This window comes from Telopea speciosissima, chromosome 8 (assembly GCF_018873765.1).
Source record: "Telopea speciosissima isolate NSW1024214 ecotype Mountain lineage chromosome 8, Tspe_v1, whole genome shotgun sequence".
Classification (NCBI taxonomy): domain Eukaryota; kingdom Viridiplantae; phylum Streptophyta; class Magnoliopsida; order Proteales; family Proteaceae; genus Telopea; species Telopea speciosissima.
This window is the reverse complement of record NC_057923.1, coordinates 5315038-5334566: the sequence shown is the minus strand read 5'-3', so window position 1 is coordinate 5334566 and position 19529 is coordinate 5315038. Positions and strand designations below refer to the sequence as shown.

General features: G+C 40.5%; 1 protein-coding gene across 1 annotated transcript in view; it reads right to left on the bottom strand.

Annotated features, from left to right (window-relative positions):
• The window catches only part of LOC122671224 (COP9 signalosome complex subunit 3-like), a 24569-nt gene extending 5040 nt beyond the window's left edge, over nt 1-19529 (bottom strand). Inside the window, exons 1-6 of the mRNA XM_043868336.1 lie at nt 19282-19529; nt 18628-18743; nt 18287-18533; nt 17980-18037; nt 17788-17877; nt 16530-16595 (exon numbers count right to left, since the gene is read on the bottom strand). Coding sequence (XP_043724271.1) covers nt 16530-16595; nt 17788-17877; nt 17980-18037; nt 18287-18533; nt 18628-18743; nt 19282-19466 — 762 coding nt within the window. The 5' untranslated portion in view covers nt 19467-19529. The remainder of the gene's footprint in view (nt 1-16529; nt 16596-17787; nt 17878-17979; nt 18038-18286; nt 18534-18627; nt 18744-19281) is intronic.

Genomic DNA, 19529 nt, shown 5'->3' with positions numbered 1-19529 from the left:
CAACCTGTCCAAGATGGCTTCATTTGCAGCCCTTTGTTCAGCAGCAAATTTCTGGAACAATTCCAACATGGCAGACATAGGATCTGCTGATGGATTTACTACTTGATTACCATGCTGATCCATGGCTCTAATACCAAATAATGTAGTTCTAGATAGGGTAAAGCCCTACTAGAAGCCAATTAAACCGGGACCAATAACAAGGAACTATGGGGCTGCTGGTTCTGCAGTTTCAATAGGACAGAATTGTAGTTTTAGGTCAAATTTAGGGCTTAGGTTAGGATAATGGAGGGGGGCTTAGGGGGGGTATGGCTAGGCAGGTTTTTTTACTCTAATAATGTAGGTATTATAGAGTTTTTAAGTGTTTTGAAAATTCTGTAAAATTGGGCAGTAAGTCAGGATCGACTATGGGTTTTGGGGAAATTAATGAGGATAAGGGGATTAGGGTTTTGATGGACCAATATGGCTGAGCAGCAAGTTCTAGAGTTTAATGGAATTCAAGCAAAAATAAAAGGGGATTGATTGGGGGGAAGGAAAAGGAATGAAAACAGAATTTAAAAATTCAAACTTACAGCAGGAATCCACCGGCAGTAGCTTGAACAAAGAAGGATGGAACCACCTTCAGTGAGAGATCCTCCCAGCCGTTACGGCGTAGGGAGTCAACCGGAGTCCACTGATCCCTTTCCACCTTGAGATCCACAAGGATGCACACTCACAAGGAGCAACAGCAACAACAAAGGCAGCAACCATAAAGCTAAGTTTTTATTAATCAAAATTCGTATTCAAGGCCTTGCCCCCTTACAACCTTATATAAAAGACTCAAAACTAGACTTCTACTCTAAAAAGGAAAGGCCTAACCCAATCCTTAACCTATTAGGTAACTTAAACTGACTAGGAAACTAAAATACTAAAAGAAATAGACTCAAAACATGGCTGAACTTATAAAGTCCTAATCCAGCCCAACTTACATCACATGAAACCAAGTCACATGATCACTTAAATTGAACCAATTGGATGCAACCAATATGAACCAGTTCAATTAAAAAACATAAAAATAAACTAAGTATTGGACTAATCCTGTATGCTACCTATATACCCCTAATTTCGGCTCATTAAAGTGGCCTATTACATACAAAATCCTTAGGATCAAAGGCCCAACATATATATATGATGTAGATCCAAGTTTACGCAGGAAGAAGAAGAGCAGCCTTTGATTTGCATTGGAGCCTTTATACTTTTAGTTCTTCTTATTAGGGTTAAAACAGTCTTTTATATTTATTTTCTTAAGTTCTCCCTCCACGATTTTAGAGGGATAGGTGTTATTTATTTTATTTGTTAAGCTTATACTCCTATTTAGAGTATAAGTCTATTATGTTTTATGTCTTGTGATTAGGATTCAGATTAGGAATTCCCACTCCTAATCTGACTAGGATTTGCTTTTAGATTGATTATTTGTAAGGCCTTTTGGCCCCCCCTTTTATTATAAATAGATATTTCGTGGGAGGCTCCCCCACAACTTTCAACATCAAAAAATTCTCTGTTTTCTGATCTGGAATTGCTGCTTCGAGCTGCTGCCTCTGCTCCTTCTGCGAGCTTACATCCTTGTGGACTCAAGGTGGTGAAGGGTGGGGAAACCTGCGACTCCTTGCACTGTGAAGGTCAAGAGGTCTCTTCGAATCATCAAGCTGCTGCTGTTTCTGCAATCTCAGGCCTGCAACCAGTAAGTGACATCTGATTTACTATTTTCCTTTGCTGAACCCTAACCTGCAACTATTTTCCTGCAAAACCCTAGTTCTCCCTTAAACCCTAAAACTCCTAAACTCTGCCCAGCCCTAACCAGCCAACCAAATCATCCCAAACTTCAACCGAACCCTTTTCCCTACCTCTGTGACACTCGGCCAGAACCCCTTAACCTGTTTCCCCCTAGAAACCCTAGATCCCTTCATTCCCTTCATTCCCTTCATTCCCAAAACCCTAACCCTAGTAATTCTGAAATCTTATTTTCTATTCAAACCCAATTAGAACCTATACCAATAGACTTCTAAAAACCTGCATACCATTACCCAATAAAACCCTAACTCAAACTCCAATTCTTAACCCTAATTTTGCCCTAATCAACCTAATCTGCCCATTCGGCCAACCCTATTACACAACCTGGTCCTAAGTGAGACTTATTCCACCTAGGCTACATCAAATTGGTATCAAAGCCATGGAAGGACATGGCAACCCTGCTGTGGACCCCACACAACCACCCCCACCCGATTCCCTTGGTGCAATCATGACTATGTTGCAGAATATTTCCACAGACCAGCAAGCTCTTGGTGATCGAATGACAACAATAGAACAAAGGCAAGTTGTGCCTCTTGTAAGCAACCCACTATATGTAGAGGAAGACAGATTCCAAGTTCATTCTGAAGTACATGGAACTCTGGGAAGGGATAAATATCATAGAGGTCATCCCAGACGTCACAGGGACCACAGAGACCATTCTAGACATGACAGAGATTACAGAGATCGATGTAGGTATGACAGAGATGACTACAGAAGACAGGGACAGAACTACTAAAGCACCTCGAAGACCTAACTTTGAGGAATACTTGAGATCCTACTTCACTGGAGATGAAGCCCATAACAGGAGATTTGATACACAGAAGGTCAAGCTCGAACCGAAAGAGTATGATGGGCATGGTGATCCACAGAAATTCTATGACTGGCTTGCTGCCCTAGATGACTATTTTGACTGGTATGACTTGCCTGAAGACCGAAAGATGAGACTGACACGTACTAAATTAATTGGCTCTGCTCGAGAATGGTGGCGTAAGACAGAGAGGGACATGGAACGTGAAGGTAAAGCACCTACCAACTGGGAGGATATGAAGAATGATCTGAAAGAGAAGTACTTACCAAGACACTATACAGCTCAGATGCAAGATCAACTCAACTCCCTTCGTCAAGGGAACATGACTGTATCTGAATACATGCAAAAGTTCGATTCTCTCTCATCTCGTACTGACACCATAGAAAGTGCTACTCAGATGTTATCTCGATTTCGGTTGGGATTGAGGTCTGATATCATTAGAGCTATTGGCGTTGTGGATGTTCTGGACATCAAGGACTGCTTTGAGAAGGCATTGAAGGCTGAAGATCTATTGAACACCACTAGAAGGTTTGGCTCCACTGTTGTCGACACCAGAAAATCTTTTCCAGCACCCAAACCAACTAATGGTTACAATAGAGGTAATAACCCCACTGCTGGTTCTACACGGACAGCCCCCTACACTGGCAGCTCTTCACGTGTGGACAAGGGCAAAGCCCCAATGACCACTAGTGAGTCAAATACTTGTTATCGTTGCAATGAAAAGGGACATTATGCTAAGGATTGCCCACAAAGACAGAGACCGATTCATGTAACTGAAAAGGAGGAAGAAAACCCTGATGAATTTGATGAACAGGGTATTTATGCATTACCCCCTGATGATAATGATGATGGGGCTGCTTATTTTGACGACTTGGGTGATGAACTTGAAGATACCCGAGGTGTACACGTAGTAGCATGTATATTGAGTGCTGAATCTAAAGGGGAAGATTGGCAACGTAGTTGCATCTTCTATACTCGCTTGCGAGCAGGTGAACGCACTACCCAGATAATTGTTGACAGTGGTAGCTGGTTTAATGTTGTGTCTGAAGACCTTGTGAAGAAGGCAAACCTGAAATTTGAAACGCATCCGATGCCATACAAAGTCTCCTTATTGAATGGGAATAAGCTTGATGTGAACAAGAGATGCTATGTTCCCTTACAAGCCCGAAAATATTCAGAGGAGATTTGGTGTGATATCATTCCGATGAGAATGACTGATGTTCTACTAGGAAGACCATGGTTGTATGACAATGATGTTGCTCTCCTAGGAAGAAAAAACATCTGTGTGTTTCAACATAAAGGAGAAGAGATCAAGTGGAAACCACTTAATTTGCCTGCAGAAGTAAGGAAATGTCGTGTCATGCGCACTAATCAAAAGGGGACAGAAGCTGAAAATAAATTGCTAGCTGTTCCGCAAAGGGAATTTGAACAAACCAGCCATGATACAGGTCTGGTTCTTGCCTTGGTGACTCAAGAGGTTGTTGCCCCATCCGAACAGAAGTTTACACAACCCATCAAGGAATTATTGCAGGATTTTTCAGATGTAGTACCAGAAGAACTGCCCAACGATTGGCCACCACTCAGAGACATTCAACATGCCATCGATTTGGTACCTGGTGCTATGTTACCAAACCTGCCCGCCTACAGGATGAGTCCCTCTGAGCATGAAGAGCTTAATAAACAGGTTGGAGAGCTTCTCAAGAAGGGGTTTATTGAAGAAAGCATAAGCCCTTGTGCTGTTTCAGCCTTGTTGACACCGAAGAAGGATGGTTCGTGGCGCATGTGTGTGGACAGCCGAGCTATCAACAAGATCACCATCAAGTATAGGTTCCCAATTCCTAGGCTTGATGACATGCTAGACATGCTGTCCGGTTCTAAGATCTTCTCCAAGATTGACCTTCGCAGTGGATACCATCAGATTCGCATACGGCCTGGAGACGAATGGAAGACAGCCTTCAAGACCAAAGATGGATTATTCGAGTGGAAGGTCATGCCCTTTGGCCTGACGAATGCACCTAGCACCTTCATGAGAGTCATGACCCAGGTACTTCGTCCCTTCATCGGTAAATTTCTTCTTGTTTATTTTGATGATATTTTGGTGTACAGTAAAGACCCAGATGAGCACATAGACCACCTGAAACAAGTTCTCAGAGTACTTCGGCAAGAGAAGTTGTTTATCAATTTAAAGAAATGTTCCTTCATGCTGCCCAAGGTTGTTTTCCTTGGCTTTATAATCTCATCCAAGGGTGTTGAAGCTGATCTGAAAAAGGTTTGAAGCATTGTTGAGTAGCCTATTCCAACGACATTCACCGAAGCACGGAGTTTCCATGGTTTGGCTTCCTTTTACAGGCGATTCATTCGCAATTTCAGTGCCATCATGGCACCTATAACCGAATGCACCAAGCAGAACAAGGGTCAATTCAAATGGACAGCAGCTGCTCACAAAGCCTTCCAGCTGATCAAGAAGAAGATGACTGAAGCTCCAGTACTACGCCTGCCCAACTTTGACCATATTTTCAAAGTTGCTACAGATGCTTCCCATGTTGGTTTAGGCGGAGTTCTTATGCAGAATGGGCATCCTATTGCATTCTGCAGTGAGAAACTCAATGATGCCAAGACTCGATACTCTACTTATGATATAGAGCTTTATGCTGTTGTTCAGGTCTTGCGGCATTGGAGACACTACCTTATTGGCAAAGAGTTCGTTCTGTACACTGATCATGAGGCACTCAAGCACCTCCACTCACAAAAGTCAATTAGCACCAGGCATGCTAAATGGGTTGCATATTTACAGGATTTCAACTTTGCCCTAAAATACAAGTCAGGAAAGGAAAATACAGTGGCTGATGCACTGAGTAGAAAAGTCCTGACCTTGAACACCTTCTCAGCCCATGCACTTAGCATCGAGCAGATCAGAGACAAGTATGCTAATGACAAGGACTTTCAAATCCTATATGTTGATTTGAAGCAGGGTGTACAGCACCCTAAGTACTCATTACATGATGGTTACTTGTTCTTAGGAACCCGGTTGTGCATTCCCGATTCGTCCTTACGACACCACATTATCAGGGAGTTACATGGAGGAGGTCTAGGAGGACACTTCGAGAAAGATAAAACCATCTTACAGGTGACTAATCGGTACTATTGGCCTCACTTGGCCAAGGATGTAGAGCATGTAATCAAGCAGTGCCGAGTTTGCCAGCTAGCTAAAGGTACCAAACAAAACACATGCCTCTATTCGCCATTGCCGATCCCTCACCAGCCATGGGTCGATCTCAGTATGGATTTCGTACTTGGCCTTCCCCCTACTAAAGAGAGATTTGACTCCAGCATGGTGGTGGTTGACAGATTCACCAAGATGGCTCACTTCATTCCTTGTCGAAGAACCCTTGATGCTTCCCGCATTGCCAAGCTATTCTTCAAGGAGATTGTTCGCATTCATGGGTTACCCAGTACCATCGTATCCGATCGTGATGTGAAGTTTATGAGTTATTTCTGGAAGACTTTATGGCTGAAGACAAACACCAAGCTTTTGTTCTCTACTGCATTCCATCCCCAGACTGACGGACAGGCAAAGGTAGTCAACAGAAGCCTTGGTAATTTGCTGCGGTGTTTGGTCTGAGATTATGAGAAGACGTGGCCCTCTATCCTTGCCATTGCTGAGTTTGCATACAACAGCTCCGTGAACAGGACCACCGGTCGTACTCCTTTCGAGATTCTCCTTGGGATACAACCCCGCCGCCCGATTGATCTCATTCCCTTACCCCCTCAAGCTCGAGTAAGTGTTGAAGCCGATGAATTCATTCGCCATATCACCGAAGTGCATGCAGATGTTCGCCGCAAAATTGCACTCAGTTATGATCACTACAAGTCCACTGCCGACAAGCATCGCCGGTTCGTTGAGTTCAAGCCAGGAGACATGGTCATGGTACGGGTGAATCCAGAGAGACACCAACCGGGTGTCAACAGTAAGCTCCATCCAAAGAAGATGGGTCCATACAAGATGCTGAAACGTATTGGACCTAATGCTTATGTTCTAGAGTTGCCTGATGATATGGGCATCAGCAATGTTTTCAACGTGGCTGATCTATATTTGTACACGGGGCATCATTCCGATGATGGCGATTCAGAGCACATGTTGAGGCTGCCCCAACTGAAGCCACCTCCGGAAGATGTGATTGAAGAAGTTCTGGATGATATGCACAAGATGACTCGTCAAGGCGCCGGTTATTACTCTTTCCTTGTCAAGTGGAAAGGTCGCCCACGCCAGGACAGCACTTGGATACATGCTGATGATTTCAAGAGGCTCGATCCAGAGTTATATGATCGCTACATGGCATTCACCCATTCATCGGAGATGAATGTTTCTAAGCCAGGGAGAGCTGATGCAGATCCAAGTTCACGCAAGAAGAAGAAGAGCAGCCTTTGATTTGCGTTGGAGCCTTTATACTTTTAGTTCTTATTAGGGTTAAAACAGTCTTTTTATATTTATTTTCTTAAGTTCTCCCTCCACGATTTTAGAGGGATAGGTGTTATTTATTTTATTTGTTAAGCTTATACTCCTATTTAGAGTATAAGTCTATTATGTTTTATGTTTTGTGATTCAATTCCCACTCCTAATCTGACTAGGATTTGCTTTTAGATTGATTATTTGTAAGGCCTTTTGGCCCCCCCCCTTTTATTATAAATAGATATTTCGTGGGAGGCTCCCCCACAACTTTCAACATCAAAAAATTCTCTGTTTTCAGATCTGGAATTGCTGCTTCGAGCTGCTGCCTCTGCTCCTTCTGCGAGCTTACATCTTTGTGGACTCCTTGCACTGTGAAGGTCAGGAGGTCTCTTCGAATCATCAAGCTGCTGCTGTTTCTGCAATCTCAGGCCTGCAACCAGTAAGTGACATCTGATTTACTATTTTCCTTTGCTGAACCCTAACCTGCAACTATTTTCCTGCAAAACCCTAGTTCTCCCTTAAACCCTAAAACTCCTAAACTCTGCCCAGCCCTAACCAGCCAACCAAATCATCCCAAACTTCAACCGAACCCTTTTCCCTACCTCTGTGACACTCGGCCAGAACCCCTTAACCTGTTTCCCCCTAGAAACCCTAGATCCCTTCATTCCCTTCATTCCCAAAACCCAAAACCCTAGTCCTAGTAATTCTGAAATCTTATTTTCTATTCAAACCCAATTAGAACCTATACCTATAGACTTCTAAAAACCTGCATACCATTACCCAATAACACCCAAACTCAAACTCCAATTCCTAACCCTAATTTTGCCCTAACCAACCTAATCTGCCCATTCAGCCAACCCTATTACACAACCTGGTCCTAAGTGAGACTTATTCCACCTAGGCTACATCAATATATCTCAACCCTAGACTTATTTCTAAATAAATAAGCCCATTTCGGTGATGAATCTGCATCACATCATGTAAAAAAAGATAGGGTAAATTATAGATCACCCCCTGGTTTTCAATCAAAACTCAGATCACCCCTTGGTTTTTGAAAAAACTCAAATCACCCCCTGATTTAGACCCCAAAATGCCAAATTAGTCCCTGACGTTAGTTTTATGCTGTTAAGTGATGATGTCACCCAATTAAATAAATTTAAATCCCTAAACTACCCTTGACCAGTGTTGATTTATGATTTTACCCTTGTAACTAAAAACCCCAAATTCATCCTCTTCCTCACACCTTCTCTCTAAAGAAAGGCTTCGACCAAACAGACTGCGGACCTTAATCCTCGCCATGGCTGCAGCTCTCCCCTGCTACTCCCTAATGTAGTCCTAGATAGGTAGGAGACCTACTAGGAGCCAAACAACAGGATCAAATACAAAAAGGGGCTGCTGGTTCGAATGGACAGCACTAGGATTTAGGTCAATTCCTAGGGTTAGGGTTGGATATTGGGAAAGGGGTTTATAGGGTATTAATGGGCAGGTCTAGGGGGTCAATATGGTATAAAAATAATAGGATTTGGGAAGGTTTTAAAATTCTGCAGTTCTGGACAGAATTGTGTTGCAGGTTTTGGGTTTTAATGGAGAGAAGGAATGGAGGGGATAAAGTGGGAGTTTGGGGCTGAAACTTGGATCGAGTGTCAACAATGATGTAAGGGATGTATGCTGAAAGTTTGGTTTGAAACTGATGGACAGATTTGGAGTTATGGAGGTTTCCTAGTAGAAGTAGGAGAGAGGGGTAAAACTGTAATTTCAGACAATCGGCTGGGTGGATGGTGCTGAAATTTGAATCGAGTCTCTCTTAGGATTTGAGAAAGACTTGATCAAATTTTTAGCAGATTCTAATGGTTAGATTTGGCTGGGCAGAATTCTCACGAAAATCACCTTGTATGTGACCTTCTAGAAGGAAGAAGAATAGTTGCAGAATTTCTTACTTGTTACAGGTCTTCAATGGCAACAACTTTGAAGAGGAACAATGGGGTCTCCCGATCTTCACAATGCAAGGAGATAAGTAGCAGCCCTCCCGATCTTCACGATGCAAGGAGTCGATTGGAGATCCACCAATCCCTTCAACCTTGATATTACTCACAAGGCAACCTTGATATTACTCACAAGGCACACTCACGATGGACCAAAGGCAGCAACAAAGGCAGCAAGCATAAAGCTAATTTTTATTAATCAAATTCGTCCCCAATGCTGGCCTCCCTTACAAACTTATATAGAAGACTCAAAAATAGACTTAGACACTAAAAAGGAATGGCCTAACCTTATCCCTAACCTATTAGGCAACTTAAACTGACTAGGAAACTCAAATAGACTCAAAATAGAGTTCTAATGACTTAAAACAACTTAAACTACTTAAAATAAAGAAGATTCCCTAGTAGCCAATAGGATATAAGAACCTCTTAGCCAATAGGATCACTTCACTTAAATTAGACCAATTGAACCAATTGGATGCAACCAATTTAAACCGGTTCAATTAAAAACACAAAATAAAAACTAAATATTGGGCTAATCCCGTATGCAACCTATATACCCCTATTTCAGGCCCACTAAAGTGGCCTAATACATAGAAAACCCTTGGGAACAAAGGCCCAACATATATATACCCTAACCCTACACTTATTCCCAATGAAACAAGCCCTATTTGATGATGAATCTGCATCACTCCCCCTCTCTCACTCTTGCCTTCTATCGTTCGAAACCCTAAATGGAGCACTTAAAAAAAATATCGTTCTAAAACCCCCTTTCTAAAATGGTGATTCCCTACCCTACCAAATGGCCCAAATGATCATTTTTAAAGGGTTTTTATCGTGTGCCGATGCCGCTCCCTGGAGTTGCAGCGAGCAATTAGAGGAGAAGATGCCTTCTGACTCCCCAATATCAGAGGAATGCACCTTTAAGCTTGCTTCTGATATCTCCTTCTAAGTTTATGCCTATTTATTTCCAGCAAAACACAAGAGATTCCTGAGTGAAGAACTCACCCTGGTGTACCAATCAATGGCAGTCACAAAGTCTTTAGCTCCACCTTGTTTCTTAGAATTCAAGATCTCTTGCATTTGGCCGGCCTACATTTGAAAAGAAAGCTGTATGCGCAGCACAATTGAAATAATTGGACTTGTCAAAATAATAATTGAAGTCCTTAGAAATCAAGAAACAAAATTTGGTACTCAAGGTAAATAAATATCAGGCGTGAAAGAGATGCACTTATAATTTTACACGCACTACCAGTGAAATAGTTGCTTTACACCTTTCTTTCTGTGCGAAGATGCCAGTTTATAGTTGATACAAAACCCTTCCGAAAGGTAAATCGTTTCGCCTCACTCTGTGTCTTCATTGACCGCCTTGTTTTTCATATCTCTTCATCCTCTCACGATTCAGTCTTTCCCTAGAATGGATTGCGTTTTTACTAAATTCATGGTCTGAGTTTTTACTAAAAACCATTTTTTAAGGATTTTTATCGTGTGCCGATGCTGCTCCCTGGAGTTGCAGCGAGCAGATTTGAAAACAGAACTTGCTCTGCTCCGAGTCGTGAAGGTCACTGGTCGTGCACCTAACAAATTTTCCAAGATCTAAGTGGTTAGAAGAAGAAGTTCCTGCCGCTTGATCTTCGTCCGACGAAAACATAGTTGTCATGGCGTCCTGGCGCTGGGGGAAAGGGCATATCGAGATCCGCCATGGTATATGTATAAATATCGAGCGATATGGCTTCCATGGCGTCGCCATGGACGCCATACCACGATATATGGGTATGTCGACCGATATTTGAACATTTAATGTATAAAAGTCAGGTTTATATATATATATATATTTTTTTTTTTTTAAAACGATTTAATAACTTAGATGCTTTTTCGTTAATGTGTATTGGAGGTGTAACTTTTTCAAGTTACACCTACAATACACATTATCATAAAACTTAAATAAACATAATAACTTATACTCTTATAGTCTTATACGGTTATACCCTAATGGGGGAAATAGAAAATTAGAAATCGCAAAAGGAAAATCGAGACGAGAGGGATCGTGACTCGTGAAGCGGCAACGATAACTTCCTCGCTTCCTGCAACTCTCGAGTCTCGGCAGCCTTGAACAAGTTCGAAGTTCGAACTTCTCCAGTTCTCCGGCAATCTCCAGGACTCCAACTCTCCAAGTAAGTAAATTTTTAATTTTTTTAATTTGGATCTTCTTCCTCCTCCCAGGCGACGCCGAGACCTGTCTTCTTCTTCTTAACTTCTTCTTCTTGATTCTTCTCCTCACCTCCAGGTAGTGATTACACCGGTAGTATCGTTTTTTTGTAATTTTTCTCTTGCCTTGCTTCCTCCTCCCGAGCAAACCTCTTCTTCTTCGATTCTTCTCCTCCCGCCTCCGATCACTACTACACGTAGTATCGTTTTTATTTTTATTTTTCTCTTGCCTTGCACACCCACATTTACACACACAAATGACGGGGAGAGAGTCGAGAGACGGGGATTTATTTCGATTAGTAGTCCTCGACTCCTCTCGGTTTTTATCTTCTTTTTTCTTTTTCTTCTTTGCTTGTACATCACGAGACAGGGACATAGTCGAGAGACAGAGGGGGAGGGATTCATTTCATCGGTCTTGTAACCATAGCCTTCTCGGTTTTTTTCTTTTTCTTTTTCTTCTTTGCTTGTACATCACGAGATTCACGAGAGACAGGGACATAGTCGAGAGAGAGGGGGAGGGATTTATTCCGATTTGTTGTAACCATAGTCCTCTCGGTTTTTTTCTTTTCTTTTTCTTCTTCTTGCCTTGCAACTAGCTTTGCTTACGACATGAGACCTTGGAGCTTCTTGCCTTGCATTTTTTTCTTCTTCTTGCCTGCAACAGTGCACACATACACACAAGTGTCACACACAGAGACAGGGAGAGAGTTGAGAGACAGAAGGGGGAGGGATTTATTACAGCCAACTATCTCTGTTTTTTGTTTTTTTCCTTTTTCTTGCCTTGCATTGCGGGTTGCACATCCACAGAGAAGGTGTTTGTTTTTTATTTTTTCTTCTTCTTACCTTGCACACAGGCCCACACATACACAGTTACACTTACACACACAGAGACAGGAGAGAGTCGAGAGACAAGGGGGAGGGATTTAATAGTTATTACACCGTAGTCCATCACTATTCACCGATTTCACTCACGGTCTCGATCCACAGACTCACAAGTGTCACACACACAACAGCAAGAAGCACATATTCAACTCCATAATTTCAGTTTTTTTTTCCCTCCATCCATTAATGTTAATCTGCTAAAAACCAGTACTTGGATTTTGTGTTTTGACTGTATTCCATCCTAGTTCAGCTTAATGTTAATATGCTAAAAATCAGTTTAATTGTTTTTTTTTTTTTGTTTTGTTACCTTTGTAGTCTACTAGTGTCTTTCACTCAACTAATGGATGGTTCTACACCAATTAGTAGTGGGGGTGAAAATATTGTAAGAATCTGGAGCTACTCCAGGATATGATCCAAGCAAAGACCCAAAGAAGAAAGGCCAAATCAAATGACCCTGGGTGGAAGTATGGGTATTGGCCAGATCTAACAAACAAGAATGTTGTTAAATGCACCCTTTGTGGCAAAGAAATGAGTTGTGGAATTAAAAGATTGAAGCAACATTTGGTGGGTGGATATGGAGACGTTATTAAGTGTGCCAAGACGAATGATTCTATTTCTCAAGTGATGAGGGAAGCTCTAAATAAAAAAAAGAAGAAACAAATTACAGAAATATTGGATGATGATGATGGTGATGATAATGCTGTAGAAGTTGGAGGGCAAATACAATCAGAAGATACACTAGAAGGACAATCCCAGACTCCTACAGCTGCTAGGGTGGCTCCTAGCTCTGGGACAATTGCTAAGAAAAGAAAGGTTACTCAGCCTCAAGTAAGGGGTCCCATGGATGCTCATGTTAGACGGACTCCTGAGCAAGTAGTCAATGAGAGGCATAATAGTAGTTCTACTCGGACTACTATAGAGAACCGTTTTAGGACACCGAACAAAAAGCTAGAGTTGATTATCACATTGCTAAGTGGTTGTATCGAAGGTATCCCATTCAATGCTATTAAGGCAAGGACCTTTGAGGTGATGTGCGAGTCTATTGCACAATATGGTTCTCGATATATTTCACCTTCATATCATCAAGTGAGAGTGCCATTGTTAAGAAATGCTATGAATGAAACTGCAGAGATGAAGAAAAAATATGAGGAGTATTGGAAGCGATATGGGTGCACTCTTATGTCCGATGGATGGACGGATAAACGGGGAAGGCACTTAATTAATTTTTTCGTTAATCGTCCCGGAGGGGACTTATTTCATGGGATCTGTTGATGCATCCGGTATGGTTCAAAGTGCACAAATGCTATTTGAATTGCTTGATAGCAAAATTGATGAGATTGGTGAGGATTATGTCATTCAAGTTGTGACTGACAATGCTTCAAACTATAAGTTGGCTGGTAAAATGCTTATGGAAAAGAGAAGAAAGCTATACTGGACTCCTTGTGCAGCCCATTGTTTAGACCTGATGTTGGAGGATATAGGTGGTCTGAAAGACTTTAAGAATGTGATAGGTAAGGCAAAAAAAATAACCACCTTCATCTACAGGCACACACGTCTTCTTGATGCAATGAGGAAAAGAACTGGACAAAAAGATCTTGTGAGAGCTGCAGCTACTAGATTTACAACTGCTTGTTTGACATGTCAGAGCTTAGTTAGGCATAAGGATGCATTGAAGCATTTGTTTATTTCTGATGAGTGGAAGGGTTCTAATTTGTCAAAGACAGAGGCTGGAAAGAAAGTGGAAGAAACGGTGTTCGCTGTACCATTTTGGAACACTGTGGAGGATTTTATTAGAGCATCGAAGCCACTTATTGTTGTTTTGAGGATTGTTGATGGTGATGAGAGGCCTGCAATGCCTGAAGTTTATGTTGCTATGGAAGAGGCAAAAAAGAAAATACGTGAACATTTAGCACATAAAGAACGGCTGTGGAAGAAAATTATAAGTATCATTGACGGCGTTGGGAGTGTCGGATGGAGCGTCCATTGTATGGAGCCGCACTATTTCTTAATCCCGGAAAATTTTTCATGTTCAAGGAAAATGAAAATGGCGAATCGATTGCCAATCTACACATCTCATTGGTTGATGTCATGACCAGATTGGTAGTTGACCCTGCTATACAAGACAAGATAACTTTGCAAATTGATGATTATAGATATTCAAAGGGTTGTTTCGGGAAGGATATGGCGATTAGACAACGGACAACCATAAATCCTAGTAAGTGACTTAGTATTTTTAGTTTGTACCTACGTTGTATGCTACTATGTCTATGATGTATTACTATTAATTCAGTTTTTTTATTATATTTTTATAGTTACTTGGTGGAGTACAAATGGAGGTCGTGCTTTTGCGCTTTCAAAGCTTGCACGACGACGCATACTAGGCCTTTGTTGCTCTTCTTCTAGTGCGAGCGCAACCTGAGCACATTTGAGTTTGTAAGTATTAAGTATTAACTTACATGATTACATTTACTTTTAATTTATTTTTTAGACTTTTTTTTTTTCACTTTTGTTATGTCTTTTTATTGAAAAATGACTTTTTTGTTCTCTCTTGTTTATGAATTCAGATTCATACCAAAAAGAGGAATAGACTGGAACATTCTCGTTTGAATGATCTAGTCTATGTTCAATACAATAGCCGCCTCCATGAAAGGTTTCAACAGAGACGTGAGCTGGAAGGCAAAAACAAAACATATGATCCACTAATTCTTGATGAGCTGGATTGGTCTAGTGAGTGGTGGATGGTTACCCAGTCAGAGGAAGATTTAGTCCATCCCAATGATGATCTCACGTGGGATGATGTTGGTATAGCAATGGGGGCATCGATTGAAGCCCCCATCCAACCAAGGAGAACTCAAGCATCAACCTCTAGAGCCGATGTGACATATTCACGCCGTGGACATGCTAGAGGGAGAGGTAGCTCAAGGATGGCTGATGTTCAGGATGACTCTGAGCTAGATGAAGATGAGGAAGAAGAGGAAGATGATGTGAATGACGACGAGAATGTCGTAGATGACTATGTTGGTGTCGAAGAGCCACGACAAGAAAATCTGCCAAATGCAGATCTTTTAGATGAATATGATAATTAATTAGTTTTGGTCCTTTTGGATATTATGATTATGGATTGTTTAAACTTTGAAGTTTGAACTTTAAACTTTGATCTTTGAAGATTAGTTAAGGACTTAAAGTTATCTATATTTGGTTGATTACTTGACTTTAATAATTTGATCTTTGATTACTATATTCAGTTATCTATCTTAAATTATTTTTTGGCTTTTAAATACATAATTTCCTCTCCTCTTTCATCAAATTCATATATATTAATATATACCTATTACTTTGTTCAGGTTGCTTTGCTCCAAATCACACACACTGAAGAAAGACTATTGCTATCAAGCTTCAGTAAACAGGTTAGCCTATCATTTAATTTTTACTATTGCTTTCAATTATTTGATAGGTTATCTATATTTTCAATTTTTCATACTTTCATATACACTAATGGATATTAGTTACACTTTCATGAATTAAACCATAGTGGCATAGTATATTAGTAGTAGTGTAGTACACTTTCATGTTGATTTTTTATGTTATAGGACATATATTATGGCATACTCAATGACATTAAAAATAGAGAAAATAAAAAATTAAACATGGTCGACATGCTCGCCATGGCGTTGCCATGGCGGGCGACATGTCGATATATCGACGTGACACCCTTCCACCGACTTGGATCGCCGTGACGCCGTGACAACTATGGAAACCAAAGCCATTAGAAAACGCTTGCTCTTCTAGTGGCTTCTCCACCTAACAAACTTTCCAAGATCTGGTTTGGTCGCTGCAAGAGACCACGGTGGTGGTTGTTAAAACCCTAAATGGGTTTTCACATTCTTGTTTACAAGTTTGTAATTTAATACCCCAGTTCTATGACTCCCTCCTTGCTTGGTCTTCTGCAATTTCGCATCTCTCTCTTTCTCTCTCTCGAGTCCCGTCTCTCGATCTAAAGCAGCAAAGGTAGATCTGAGAGGAACTCGGAAAAGTTGTTTCACGGCGGCAACGGTGGCGATGCTGCCAGCGGAGTTGCAGGAAAGGGGTGGGGTATTTTAGGTTGAAGATGAAGGAAGGGTAGTATTGTAAACTAATTTCTAATGTTTTAGTACAAGGGTAAAATAGTCCTTTCACACCAATAACTAACAGCAGACTAACACCGTTACTGTAGAGGGGGTAATTTGAGTTTTTTCAAAAACCCGGGGGTGATCTGAGTTTTGATTGAAAACCAAGGGGTGACCTGTAATTTACCCAAAAAGATGATGAATTCTAAACAAGACACCAAAGATGTAAAATAAAATGAAACCAAAAGCAATAGCGGTTAGATAACTACCTGAGAGAAGTTCTTCATACTCCTTTGAGCCACTGAAGATGTGTACTTGGGAAAACCAGTAGAAAACTGTCACAGAAAGTAATATAGCTCAATAAAGGGGATCCTTCGATCAAAGATAGTGAAAATAGATATAATCCCAAACAATCAAATGCTTTTGCTAAATCAAGAATTGTCAATGCTAAGCACTTGTAAGTTGTAACAATGACCAAGCAAAATAATAATACCAGTAGAATAAACAAAGTCACTCTAGAATTCCTATAAGATCACTTACCTCTTAGATGAATTTAATAAGTTGTCAAAAAATATAGAGAGATCAATTGCTTTTGCTAAATCAAGAATTGTCAATGCTAAGACTTGCAAGTTGTAACAATGACCAAGCAAAATAATAATACCGGTAGAATAAACAAAGTGCCCACTTGATAACCTTACGGGTGTTTCTGTTCTGGTTATGTGCTGAGAAACAGCAAAACAGTTTTTTCATTTTCTATGCTGAGAAACCGTTTTTGACCTGCTTGGTAAACCTGTTCTTGGAAACAAGCAAAACCTTTTTTTTTTTTTTTTTTTTTTTTAAATAACAAAAGGATATGTTTGGCACACTTTTCCAATTTTACAAAAGAGCATAGTGAACGAATATAGGAGTTTTTATCGGGCACACTTTTCCAATTTTCAACCAAGAAACGACAGAACATGTCCAACATGTTCTGTCAAAAGTCTTCCAGGGAGCATACATTTTGATTTATGTTTCCAAAAACACCAATTTTTTTTTAGGTGTTCTGTCAAAAGTCTTCCAATTTTTTTTTAGGTGTTTTTCCGTTTCTCAGAACGGAAAAACACTAGAAACTGTTTCTCGTAAGGTTATCAAGCGGGCTCAAAGTCACTCTAGAATTCCTCTAAGATCACTTACCTCTTAGATAAATTTAATAAGTTGTCAATAAATATAAAGATGCTTTCAATAAAGCAGAAATAAAAAATAAAACTAAAAAAGAAACGAGCATCTGACAATGAATGCAGATCCACAACTCCTCCCGAAAGTATATCTGTATAAATTTAAACCAGTATTTTCCCATTTCTTAATTCTTTTCAAACCTTCATCACTCGTCAAACCTAAAGCACTATTATCTAGTTAAAGCAAATTTTCAAGGTCTGAAAATTTGCAGGTCAAACTAATTGACAGAACTGCACCAATTTCTTCAAAATCCGTACAATGACTCAATTCCAATTCACAGAAGTAAAAGAATGAAAGAAGAATCAAGCCAACCTGCCCATTATGGATGAGGGAAACCAAGATGTACTTTTTGTATGCTTCAACAGCTATAGCATTTGTACTTGACATAGGTGCAGTAACAACCTGTATTTGAATACACATTTAGGTAGGTAAAATAAGTTAAAGGCCATTGTCATTACAGAATCATCAAACGATAAGCAATTGAGCAGTAGGTCTTCTACATACATTGTGTAAAAGCTCCATAGCTTTACGGAAAAGCTTCTGTCCTATGCATATCATCCCCCTATTAATAATGTAAACATCATTCGTCAATTACAGGGTTCAACACACCAACACTAAACCAAAACTTAGATACACAGTATGCTCAACAACATAAATGGGTAAGAAATGAAACTGGAACTGCTCACATAAGAGCTAGAGAGGGAACTAGTAAAACTAAGGATTGATAATATCCTCATGAAGCGAAAATTAGCTTCTTATGAAAGAAGAGTCTACTCGTCTAGAATGTTAAAGTCTAAGCCAGGTAACTTACCCGTAATAGCAGTAAAGAAAGAAATCCCTAGGCTGATCCACCTCAAAAATATCCTCTTCCAAAACACAGATACCAGTTTTGTAGCACTTCGCCAGTAAGCAAAGTTGAAGAAAATCTGGATGCAAAGCAGTTAAATGTTCAGAAGAAGTCTGAAGCTTTCTAACAGCCGCCCGCAAAGGACCTACACCCCGAACTGGTGCTTCAAGCTGCAAAACTTGGTCTTTGAACCTCTTGCACACACATGTAACTTAAGAGACAATAAAGCAGAGCCAAGATCAGTTAAGGAAGTAAGGTAGTCAGTTTTTAATGAATAAACTTCCCTCAACCATAAGGTTACTTACACTTATCAGGTGCCAACTGTATCTGGTCTGACAAACAAGTATTGATGAAGTTAGCAATGTAAACAACAAGCTCACTAGCTTGCTCTTTTTGGATAGGAGCAGAAGTATATGCCTCCCTACGAACAAAAGTAGAGGAGGTCAGCTCAATCAAGAAACTAAGCACAACAAATATATTAAAAAGTAACACAATGTCTTGTGAATCGATAGCTCTTCATAACTTTTCCTTTACTTCCTCTACACATGATTCCGCTTACCTTCCTAAAACCCTATGCCATGATACACATGAACCAACGTAATACTATTCAAGTACCAAACCCTAATACCATGCCGTAAATTTCAGACAACCCTAAAACACAAATCCGCAAAATAGGTAGAAAATTACAAAATAAGAATCATAGCGAACCTATCTCTAGAAAACGCATGAAGTATAGCACATTAAAGCAAACAAGTAAAGTGAAATTGCGTTCGGTTTCGTCCAGACACTTTATCACATTCAAAATCCAGTTTGTATTGGTTACACAGTCAATGTGTTAGAATCGATTTCGGCCAATACCATGAAACACGAACATCGTGATAATCTAACAGAACACATTAAACCCCCGGGGAAGGGAGAAAGTAAAAGATATCAGAACAAACACACAGAGAGGAGCTTACAAGATGTAGAGATAGCCGAGAGAATGCTTGGAAGGGTCAAGCTGCTCCAGAACAAGGGCTAATCGAGGCGCCTGAGATTGGAGAGATTCCTCGGCCTGTTTTAGGAGGTTGTGAAGATGACAGATATCATCGACACTACTCGAAAGCCCTTGAACATGAGCGATCAGAGGTTCTATGGATTCCATGCGAGACTGAATTGAGTTCGACCTGCTGGGGTGTTCTCTCTCGACTCTAAAATCTCAACCCAG